At 40.0% G+C, this 12,013-nt stretch overlaps 1 protein-coding gene across 3 annotated transcripts in view; it reads left to right on the top strand.

Moving 5' to 3' along the window:
- Positions 1-12,013, top strand: part of LOC120797027 (equilibrative nucleoside transporter 2-like) — a 52,939-nt gene that overhangs the window by 36,058 nt on the left and 4,868 nt on the right. For 2 of the 3 annotated variants that reach the window (XM_040140243.1, XM_040140244.1), the window contains exons 2-12: positions 3,836-3,892; positions 4,179-4,260; positions 6,047-6,192; positions 6,414-6,553; positions 6,673-6,807; positions 7,013-7,110; positions 7,620-7,689; positions 8,171-8,364; positions 8,504-8,606; positions 8,787-8,872; positions 10,816-11,015. In XM_040140243.1, the coding sequence (XP_039996177.1) occupies positions 3,836-3,892; positions 4,179-4,260; positions 6,047-6,192; positions 6,414-6,553; positions 6,673-6,807; positions 7,013-7,110; positions 7,620-7,689; positions 8,171-8,364; positions 8,504-8,606; positions 8,787-8,872; positions 10,816-11,015 (1,311 nt within the window). Of the gene's footprint in view, positions 1-371; positions 435-3,835; positions 3,893-4,178; positions 4,261-6,046; positions 6,193-6,413; positions 6,554-6,672; positions 6,808-7,012; positions 7,111-7,619; positions 7,690-8,170; positions 8,365-8,503; positions 8,607-8,786; positions 8,873-10,815; positions 11,016-12,013 lie in introns of those variants that run through there. The other variant, XM_040140245.1, reaches the window with a different exon arrangement.

Here is a 12,013-nt window from a genome sequence, read left to right on the forward strand (position 1 = left end):
ACGGAATAGGGCCATTTATATTTTTGTTCCATTTATTTACTTCACTTATGACGTTGAACCACAACTGTCAGTCTTGTGTCCACACTGTTCAGTAAATTACAAGTTACATTGAAGTATAACATTGAGCGAGACAATAAAAGTAACTTTATATAAATCTACTGCAGTACACCTGTTTGGACCTACACTGAAAATGCGGAGGAACCGCTAAAACCTCTGATACTTCAATTTAGTCCGGAAAGGACTGTGTTTAGCATGTCTAAATTCCTGCTGTTGATGTAGCTGCAGGTCGGTGTGATTCATTCTGGATTAGTGTAAGGAGTGGTAATCTGTGGCTCATCTTTTTCAAGGGGTAACAGGGAACCTGTGGAGTTGCTGTTACTGGGAACAGAAGCAGCGGGTGGCAGAACAACTGACCCACCGGCTCCCAAATTGAGGTCCGGAGGTTTTGTTTGTGGTCTTGTGGACGTATCATTATTTTTCCGGTTTACTTCCACTCTACAGCAACTTTTACTCATTGTTTTTCACAACCCCATGTTCCTATCTGGAAATGTTTGGCTCCGGCTCTGAAATGTGACTCTTTGTTTTTAGTTTTTCTCGAACTCACATCTGAGCTCACAATCAGCTGTCTTTTGGTCTCTGTGATAAAGTTTGTTGGTGTGTCTAGATACAGGAAACTTACGTTAGGAATACGTTAGTGTCTATAATTGCCTTCTGTGGTCTGTGTGTTTTTTCCTCTGCATCTCATCATGGGAGAAACAGTTCCACTGGTATATTATCAGTGAAATCGCCCAGTAAATGAAAAGCTTTTTTAAGACACATTGATTTCTGTCAGTGGGAAAGACATAGCTGCTTGTGTGTGTTACTTAATTACTGTAAGTGGGTGTGCGTGTAGGAAAATATAAATTAGAGTGACAGGGTTGAAGTTAAGTAGTGGGCTGTCAGGGGACAAAGTAGGATTTGTTCCTAACTGAAAACAGAGACAAATGCAAATAGTGTTTTGGTGTTTCTGGAAACAGAGCAAATCATTTTTAGCCCTGTGTCCTGGCAGCTGTTTATCCCCCACACTTTACCATCAACCTAAATCTCTTCCTAGGAACCCTCAAGCTAAACAGCCAGTTTCAGCACGAGTGGTTTTCTCACACCTACTGAATATGCTGACAAAACCCTCATATGATAAGGAAATTTAACCCAGGAGTGATTGTCTTCACAGTACCGCTTCTGTAAAGAGCTGCTGGATTTGCAAGGGACTGACATCTGAAGAGTGAAATGTATTTCCCTACAAAGGCAATTAAGTTGGTGAAATCCCACCTCAAATGTTCATTTAGGACATAAAGATTTTCTCCACGTTTTTCCTGTTTGTCTCTGTGACACAGGAAGTCTCTTTCACATGAAACAATGAAGCCAGTAATCCCGTCTACCCTGTACATTTTTTATCTTTAAGAGGGGGGTGGAGTGACCTAGGAAATAAAGAAGATGGAGAAAAGAGCTAGAATGCTAAAGTCCCCCTCCACTCAAATGTGTGTTTTGCCTGCTGTCCCTGGATATTTTAGCTTCACTAGGTTCACTAGAAGACTGGTCTCACATTCATCAGCTGAAAGGGGAAAGTTTCTCTGTGCTCACCTTAAATCTTCTTGTAACATGTGAATGTCCGCACAGGATTTGTGAGATCACAAATAGTTGAGGAACCAGTTGTGGTCCAGTGTGCAGCCTACCCACATGTGATGTGGAAACTTGAAGCCTCCGGGTCAGATACACTGAGAATGGACTTCACTGAAGTAGGAAAGACATTGTGTCCAGCAGTTGAACTTTTGAGATGAGCAATATTTCACTGATTCTGGATTTGTTTTCAGCTTGAATTAGGTAATTGAACTTTTTTGTGGAAAAATGATTCCAAACAGCGTATGTTTTATTTCTTAAAACATTTCTTTAAGATATCTTTAAGATTTGTGACATTTACGCTGATAGAAATTCTGCTTTTCGGGATTTATGCTTCCTTATTGCCACATTTCTTTGTTTCCATTAGAAACCTAAGCTTGTTATAAATGTTATAGGTTCTCAGTCTTGCAGAAAATAAAATACAGTATTAAATCTTTACAGACACAAGATACAGACATAAATGGTGTAAAGTTTTCAATCACCTGGTCCTATGACTGAGCCATTTGGCCATTTGGCCAAACAGTATTTGCTTTCTAGTCATAAAATAAGACGGTGATAAAAGATGTGCACAGATGTGCACACAGCTGATAATAATAAATCTGGTCTTTTGGAGTTAAACTGGTCAGAGTTGCACGGATTGATTACTGACTTTGAAGAAATACTCACCTACAAAAAAGACTGAAATTTGGTTGAATAGTTGTGCGTAAGAATTGACACTTTTGCTCATAAACACATTTTAAGTAGTTTATATCAGACTCTTTGTGAATTATACCAGCTGACATTCCTGTTGAAACAGGGGACCTGCAAAGAACTTTTTATGACTGTTATGTTTGTCTTGAGCCCTAATGTTAAACGACCGCAGGATGTGTTTGCCATGTCGACTCCTTAAATGGTTGATTAAAATAAAACACAAACACATTTTTTGCCTTGTCTATGATTTACTAGCACATTGTAATAAGTTTTGCATGGCTGCCTAAAACATGCTTTTTGTAGTTAGACTGCATTGACTGTTAACTGAGCTGATTTGCCGGCTTGCAGGCTTAGAAAACCATGTCGAATCAAGGTGTGTCATGCCTCACTGAGAGGCATGACACCACCAGGGAGAAAACAGGCTATTATTTTAACTTAACTGGTAACATATTGTACAAACCCTGTGATCCATGGAAAATGAAGGACATTCATATCTGTGTCCAGGATGTTTACTCAACTGAATTGTGTGACTTTACGGTATGTGCTGTGTTAGTGCCCTTTGCTAATGACGCAAGCTGTCTTTGTTACCAGCATCTTTATAACACCTGTTTTTTTTTTGTTTGTTTGTTTTTTTGTAGAAAGAAAGAAGTGTCAGTTAACAAGTTTAAGGAAGTATCCCTTTGACCGAACGGTGACAAACAAATGGAAACCAAAAACATTCGTGCCTAAAATGGTACAGTCAGTGGGGAAAAGGAGATATTTAGGGAAGTAGTACAGACTAAACTACGATAAATGTGACTAGCTCTATTATGTGTCTAGCCTCATCCTTCAACAAGTCAAAACAAGCAGAGCAGCCATACTGTACATTGCCAGCGTCAATGCTGTGACTGCATCTATACCTTTTCTGTTGTGTTGGTGACTGTGTGGGCTTGGTGTTCTATGCAGAGAATGCACTGCAGTGTTTGTGTGTACACTTCGAGTGGATTCTTAGATTCTTGACTAATGTACACATTAAAGAGGGACAGAATTTGTTCCCAGCCTCAGGGTGCTGGTTCCACTGCCAAAGCTTCAATGGAAAATCATTGAAAGTGCACTTAGTCAGGTCTTTTGATTGGACGTACACCGTCCTGCTATTCCAAAGGGATTATACACATTAAACCGCAAGTTGTTAGATAATTTATTTTATCCTAATGCTCACAGGTTCACGTAAAATACCAAACGTCAGAGTGAAACAACATAATTATCTCACATCCAGACTCGTATCCAACCAATGTACTTAGAGCTTTTCTGGAGGCAGTTTTATATGGACAGCCCCTCACAGCCTCTTGTCAGAATGTAAATGGAATCCGGCATCTATTGAATTCCCTCATCTCAAGTAGTGAAACCTAGGCAGAGGACTGTCTAGAAACTACAACTACAACTACAAACTACACGCTTCGTAATCTATGGAGATGTGGTTGACCTTTTCTCTCTCCTGTTGCCCTTGCAGTTTCACCAGAACCTCCTACATCAGGATGAAGGGACAAACAGACACTCCTCGAGACCGGTGAGTTAAAATCAGATTAAAACAAGAACCTCTCACTTCCCACTGTTTGTCCCTTGGCCACTGTTCCTCAGAGATTTTTTTGCTCTCAACCACAGTGTCGTTTTTTTTTTTTTTCTAAAAATGTTCTATTGCTGACGATGTTGCTGATGTAATCATTTAAAGTCTTTCACTTCCTTAAAAATTATATTGGCTGATACTGGCCGACTGTGTGACTGTGGCAAGGTAATGTCTAGTAGGGGGCTGTAACCCCTTCTTCAAATAACCCCCCTTTACTTCCCATTTACAGGGGCTGCTTGGTGGGAGTCATTTTCTTCATTCTGGGCCTGGGAACACTGCTACCATGGAATTTCTTCATGACAGCTTCACTGGTAAAATTATGGCAATTATTAATGACAGAAAGGCAGTAGTTCTGAGACACTATACATTAAATATTTTATACTCAGTCAATAAGATGGTAGTATTAATTGTACATCATTTTTCCAGTCAATTCCAGTCAATTGTTCCACCGACAATTTCCAGCTGTCACTTTAGAGAATGGGGGGTTTCACTACTTAAACTTCTTAAAGAACCAAATGCTGAATGGATGAAATGGTCTTATGGATGCTGTTTTTATATATATTAAGAAAAATGTATAGAAAAACTACAGTATGTAGTGTAAGTGTACATGATGGATTGGATTAGTCAAAAAAGTGTTAGTTATTTGCTGACGTCTTGCATGTTATGCATTCTGGGTTTAGGGCGTTGTCATGACCTGCAGTGCCCCGTAAGTGCACACAGTCTATCGTATGACTTTGGGTAACCAACTGCATGACTATACTTGCACACGTGTCCTTGTGTTTGAGTGAAGCCTCTTTTCACCTATATGTTGCCTGCATCTGTAGTGCGTTAAAAGCACTTTGATTTCTGCTGAAAGCTTTGACACTTGATAGTCAGGGATATTTTCAGCTGCTTTTGCATAGAAAATGGAGCTGTGAGAGCGTGACCAGCATCGCAACAAATGTAGGTCTCAAGCAACAAAACAAAGGAGAGTATTATTATTACAGTTAAATAATCTGTCTTCATTACTAGACTTCTCGATCTGTAATCTAACCAGCCAGCTGATTATTACGAAAATGTGGATTTATTTTTAGTAAAGGCCACTGTAATTATTATCAGTTTCTTGTCTGCTAATGGAGTATGATAAGTCATAGGTTGTAAGATTACTAGCAGCCGCGACAGCAGGGCTGAGATTGTTTTCACCTTGTGAGTTTGTGTGTTACCATGGAAAAATGTGGCCCTGTTCCAGTGGAGCAAGCTGCAAACACTACATATTAATAACCTTTTAATTGATATGGAGGTAGAAAATAGCTTTGCTTAATTGCTTATTTACACATAAAACAGATTCAGATCATAATTAGCATTCCTCTTTAGTTGCTAAGTGCTCCAATGTCTCCACCTGCTAGTTGCTAACTTTGTCTGCTGTTTGGTGTTGAGCAGCTGATGCGCATTGCATTCATCACTGTTTTGCTGAAAAGGGCTGCTTACTGTGGTATGAAACAGTGCTTATAAAAACGGTGACAGCAAATCATAACAGTAAATATGTGGGCTGTAAAACCACAACAATGAGCTGAAAGATGCTAAAATGCCCCCGTGAGCTGAGAGCAACTGCAGAGTTGGTGATAATTCTCTATGGGGTCATTGCTATGAGTGACAGATTTCACATTACACACAGTTATTTAACCCATTTTTAGTATAAAAAAAAAGATTGGTGCAGCTTTAAAATCATTACGGATTTGTGTATAGTACAAAATTCTGTGTGTTGTTTGAGTTCACTGCAAATGTGTGAGTATATTAATTTGGAGGTACATTTTCTAAATAATGAAGCTTTGTTAGCCTAGTGAGCAGAGCAGTATCCAATCAGTAAAGATGTTTCTCAGACAATGTAAACTGGTTGTCTCAATTGTAAGAGTAACAAAAGTTGCCCTCACAGCTGTAGAATTGAAAAGAGAACTGAACCTAAAGGTGAAAGAGAAAATGACTTGGTTAATGTAGTATGTTTACATGCATGTAAAGATATACTCTCTGTGCGTGTCTCTTTATGTATCCTTATGTGAAATGGGAGGCTGATTTGACAGCGATAATCTAATATCTGTCCTGTTTCCTCTGGGTTTATAGTATTTCCAAGGTCATCTAAACACAACAGAATGGAGCAATGGCACAGTGGTGGTCGGTAAAGAGTACCACTTCAACAACTGGATGACCCTGCTATCCCAGCTGCCCCTGCTGCTGTTCACCCTGCTCAACTCCTTCCTCTACCAGAGGTCAGGGAAAGGGTTAGCTGTAAACTCATTGTCAGAGGATGTTGTTATTGGTCCCAGGCAGTGTGCCCAAGCTGTTGATAAGAAATTAAGACTTTTGTTTTTTTAAGCACAAAAGGATGTTCAGTATTGTATATTCCTCTGGTGTATTTTTCATCCAGTTTGATGTAGAACTGCGTTCTTGGTTCAATCACTAATGTGGGTGTTGACTTTTCTCTTCTCAGGATATCAGAGATGATGCGTATCGCAGGTAGCCTGGTTTTTATCCTGCTGCTCTTCATCCTCACAGCAGCGCTGGTCAAAGTGCCCATGGAGAAAGACTGCTTCTTCTCTGTTACCATGGCTACAATCTGGTTCATCAACTGTAAGTCAGTGTGACTCTGTGTGAGTGTAAGCCTGAAAGAAAGTGAAGTTGAGAATAGTGTACATGTGTGTAAATTTGAGTGAAAAAGTGTTGAATGAAATGACATTTGTTCTCCCCAGCGTTCGGTGCCATATTGCAGGGCAGTCTGTTTGGCCTGGTGGGTCTCCTGCCTCAAAAGTACAGCACCATCTTCATGAGCGGCCAGGGCCTCGCCGGGACCTTTGCTGCCATTGCCATGCTTTTAGCCATAGCCAGTGAGCCACCCACATACACACACAACACCACTGGGTGCCTAATTTCCAGTTGCCTAGTAACAGAGGGCATTCAAAATGGATGTAAAGCTAGTCAAATCAGCATGACGCCACCCACCACACAACAAGCTCTTTTCCATTTCAAAGGATTTGGCTCATGTTTGGATACTTCTCTCCCAGAACTCGTGTTTTTGTGTTTGTCACTCAGGTGATGCAGAATCTGAGTCAGCAGCGCTGGGTTACTTCATCACACCATGTGTGGGGACAGTGGTCACACTTTTTAGCTACCTGCTTCTACCTCGCCTGGTCAGTCAGCTTCCGGCTCTGCATGCCTGCGTTACCCACGTTCCAGTCAACCTCAACTCAACTACAGTATCCCTCTCTTTGTTGAGCCCAGAACATTAACACAGTCACGCTACTGACGCTACTGTTTTGAGATGGAAGATTGGATCAGTAAATACATAACCAGGCTTCTTAAGATGGTGTTTGCTTTAGATAGTGGAAATACCTTTCAGCACACAGATACTCAAAAGTAAAACAGTAGCCTCTTGGTGGCTTTTAGAGCTGTCAAAGTTTAAACCTGCCTTACCTGACTGTGAATTTGAATTAAATGTGAATTAACTTCTTCACTTTTGTCCAAGTTAGTCAACAAGAAAATGTTGCACATACTTTTCTGGAAACCTCTAAACTCATGCTGTCTCAACATGTATACATATGTTTTAGCCCAACAGCATAATCCATGTTTTTATGTATTGATTCATTTTTTGTTTTTCAGCTGTAAGGCCTAATTTGTCTGGTCTGGTGTTTCCATGCAGGAGTTTGCCCAGTATTATCTGAACAAAAGCAGCAAGTATGAGGCAAGCACCACGGACGAGCTGCTGAAAGGTGAGATTTTGGCTTCAACAAACTCCTTTTCACACCCTCAGAATTAATATCATCCTGTCTCCAAAGGACGCTGTCATTTTTCCATGTGACCTGATTTTCAAGTGCCAGCTCTATTATTCATATCAAAGATTCATCTGACAGCGAATGAACATCTGTTTGCTTTTCCACTGAGTTCACAATTCTGTTCTTCAGTCTTCTTGACTCAAATCACTTCAATGGAACATTATCTCATTAAGTCAGTTGACCCTCTATTTATCCAATTAGAGTCCTGGCAGACTCCAGACAAAGACAGAGCCTGTTGGACTCACAAAGGCCCACACAGACTTTCAGTGTTTTCCATGAATACTAAAAAGCCCAAAGAGAGACATTCACTTCACCGATGCTATATTTGAAATATTTCCTCCCCGTGCACGTGTTCAACAATAAAGATTTTTATGCATAAATAGAACAGTGGAAGATATCTGTATATATTCCATTGCAGAGAGCAGCACAGTGGATAATGGCGAGCTGAATGGCCATGCTAATGGCTCAGTGACCAGCAGCACAACCAAGGACAGTAGCCCAGCTGATGCAGAGGTGGACGCCAGTCCAGATGGGACCAACCGGGCCTTCCTGTCACTGGAGCAGGTGGAGAAGAGACAAGACAAAAACTCAGTCATACAGGTCTTCAAAAAGGTAAACCCACTTGTTTGATGTTACAATCCCACAGTTACTAAGAAAATCAAATGTCCTGTGATCTGTCAGATGCTATAGAGCGCCATTAAGTAATTTAGTCCAGTCATGTGTGTGTAAACTTTTCCTATTTCATTTTTAGATCTGGGTGATGGCGTTCTGTGTGACATTTGTGTTCACGGTCACTCTGTCCGTCTTCCCTGCTGTCACTGCAGATGTCAAAACATCATTCCCGGGAAAATGGGGTATGACTGGGCCTCAGTTCAACTTAGTGATTAGGGGAGATCCTTGCTGCACTCACCACATTTACAGGATATCTATACATACAGAATCTCTCTAGTAATCTATCTACACTCTGATATGTTGTTGACTGCTTGTCAGATCCTCCTGTCTCCTAATTCTCTTGCTTTTCCTTCTTGCATCAGAGCGCTTCTTTCTCTCAGTGTGCTGCTTCTTGATGTTCAACGTCAGCGACTGGATCGGTCGGACCATCACCACCTTGATACGTTGGGTGAATATCTGATACTGTTTTTAGGAGAGGACAGAAAATGTTTATTTATTTATTTTTTGGCCACTTCTTCTGCCACTAACACTGTTGTGATAGCTTGTTGATGTAATACATTTAAATTACTTATCTTCCTAAAATATGAATGCTGATAAAACATGTCAGATTTAGCATAATCAATCAGTTCTTTGTAATATATTATTGTCCTTATTAAGATCCACAAATTGTGACCCTTCTGTAGAGGAAGTAAAACTTAGTAATGTCGCCATAAAAACGGTGTCCAAGATTGTCCAGCGTAGAGTATATTGGGAGCGGGCAACATGAATAAAATCTTGTAATGTGAAATATTTCATTATTTTATTGTGGAATGTACTGTATGTTGTGATATCGTGCATTTTCAGGAAAACAAATGAGACGCTGTTTAAGGCAAAAGTAAGCAGACAGAAATGTTTGCTTTATGGCTAATCCAGGAAAGTTAATACCGGAAAAATAAAGGTACTTGGACACATTGTAGCACAAATCATTTTTAATAAGACTAAAAGTCTAGACCCAAGCTAGCAACTCTGAGAGTCTCACGTCAACTAAGTGCTACACGCTCACAATGATAGTGCCAACATCCCGGTGCTAAACAGGAACAGTTTTTACTATGTTCACCATCTTATTTTAGCATGGTAACATATGCTAATTAGTGCTAGACACACAGAATAGCTGATGTGAATTTTCTGTGCTTCTTTATTCTTCTACCTCGCAACAGTTCAGAGGGAAATATTGTACTTTTTATTCCACTACGTTTATCTGACTGCTACAGTTAAGATTTTACATACAAAACAGACGATCATCTTATTAAATGATGCATTCTTACACATAAATTGACTCAACTATATATAAAATACTTAATATTAACTCCACCTCAACCAGCTACAACATTAACCTTAACGTGTTAATACATCAGAATAATAATGATGATATCAAATATATAATAATAAAACAACCTGAAAGGGTCTATTCTGCGTAACAACTACTTTTATTTTTCATACTTTAAGTAGAATTAGTTGCTATATTTGTACTCAAGTAAAATTTTGAATACATGACTAATACATGTGATACAGTATTTTTACAGTTGGGTACCAATACGTCCAGAGATCTTGAAGAGAAGGCTACTTGATAAAAACAGTTTGGCCAATCTTCTAATGGCTGATAAATTTATATTGTCTCTCAGCATACACTGTTGCCAACATAACGAGCAACCCCATTGAATTCAGCTCTAATGAGTTTACAGAACGCGTTCCAGTGAGAGCAGTCATTAGAAACGGATACAGTAAGTGATGAGGGGAACATGACTCAGTGCCCCTGTTCCCTTGACTGGAAATAACGTCATTCACCCGCCACTGGAACAATAATAATAAAAACTGGCTGGGGGGCTGGTGGGATTTGGCTCTCCCTCTTGTTGCTGTTACTCTGTCAGAAACTGGTATCACGTTTTTGCTGGTTTTTACTTTTTAAATTTTATTATTTCATTTTTTGACTGTGCCAGATGGCACCCTCTCTCGTCCCCCTCTCTCCCACACAACTCATCTCCCACGCCTACGCATCAAAATCCCTCCCGAGGCCCACATCTACACTATCAGACATTCCTTTGTGATTGCACTTTCTTTTTCTGTCCGGCGTCTATCAACTCTCCAACGGCGCACTAAACAGGATGTATGTACTGCAACATAATTTCGTGTTGTACACGCTGGAATGTTTCTCCTTGTGCTGACAGTTTGTTCTACAGACGGTAGAAGTTAAAGGCTCTGTGGGAGATATTTGGGATCATCCATCCAGACTTTTGTCTCTCCCTCTCCTAGTCATTTCTGTTTATGTTCTCACTCTGCCTCTGTCTAACCTTTTTTTTTTTTTTTTTTATTCCATTCTTTCCCTTCTTCTAAACTTTCCTGTCCCCCCTGCAGCCTCGTAAAGAGTCGCCTCTGTTCCCGGTGCTGGTCGTCTCCAGGGTGGTGTTCATCCCTCTGCTGATGCTCTGTAACGTCCAGAATCGCTCCTTCCTTCCCGTCTACTTCACCCACGATGGTGCTTTCACTGCCATCATGGCTGTCTTTTCTCTGTCCAGTGGTTACTTCGTCTGCCTTTCTATGTCCTATGCACCACAGTGAGTACAAATTAATTTATCACTGATGCTGAACAGATGGAATGAAAAAACGAGCGTAAATATCACTCCAGCATGAAAACTGCAGGACTTTTATAGCTTTCAAAACTGTTTTCAGATTTTTCTCTTTATCATAATGTGTAAATCTTTTGGTTGAAATTGAATCTGGCAACATCCTACCTATTATGCAGTTGCAGAGTGTGTCACGTTTGACATCTTAGATTACACCTGACTGTAGATACACGTTCATAAAACACTGTTGTGTTTATATGTGTTGTTTTTTTTTTGGAGCCTGGACTGCTTCAACTCATTGTGTTATGCCCAAGGATGCTCCAACAACAGAGGTTTTAAAGTGGGCTGCTGAACTTTCTTATAATGAAAGAACTGGCGAACATTACAACATGCTTTTTGGTTATCGTTCAACCTCTTTTAATTGTACCTGAAATTTAGCTCAGTGCCGTAGTATATAGCACACCCATAAAACTGGTTCGTAGGAGAACGAAATCTCAAGAAAATTCCAATGAATTCAAGATGGAACTGTGATTTGGTTAGAGCCAAATTAAGAATGCCTACTGAAGGTCTGTGAGTCACACAGCGCCGGCACCATATGTGGTAGATAAGAAATCTTACCCAGCAACGCAAGCATCACCTCCTGGGATTCCTACCGGTGAAGCTCACTGAGCTCTTCCAAGTGTAAACAAACATAACAACGTTGTAGTTTGTCATAGCTTGAGTCAAGATTCACTCCTTACCATACAAAAGAAACATTTGTGGACTTTAGTAAAAAAAAAAAAAAAAAAAAAAAATCAAATAAGCCAAAGTAGCGGAATGGCAGTTTACAACAATACTTAAAGAAGGTTGCTGATTAGTAAAGGTGTATAAAACAGGCCGGGAATCTGATGGTACCAGTAATCAAAGTTCATCATAATCATGACAGTCAAGATTGGACTTGTCAAAGAAGATAAACATCTTATGTATACACCCCCTCCCCCTCTCATCAG

The sequence above is a fragment of the Xiphias gladius genome, chromosome 12, assembly GCF_016859285.1.
Source record: "Xiphias gladius isolate SHS-SW01 ecotype Sanya breed wild chromosome 12, ASM1685928v1, whole genome shotgun sequence".
In the NCBI taxonomy this organism is placed as follows: Eukaryota; Metazoa; Chordata; class Actinopteri; order Istiophoriformes; family Xiphiidae; genus Xiphias; species Xiphias gladius.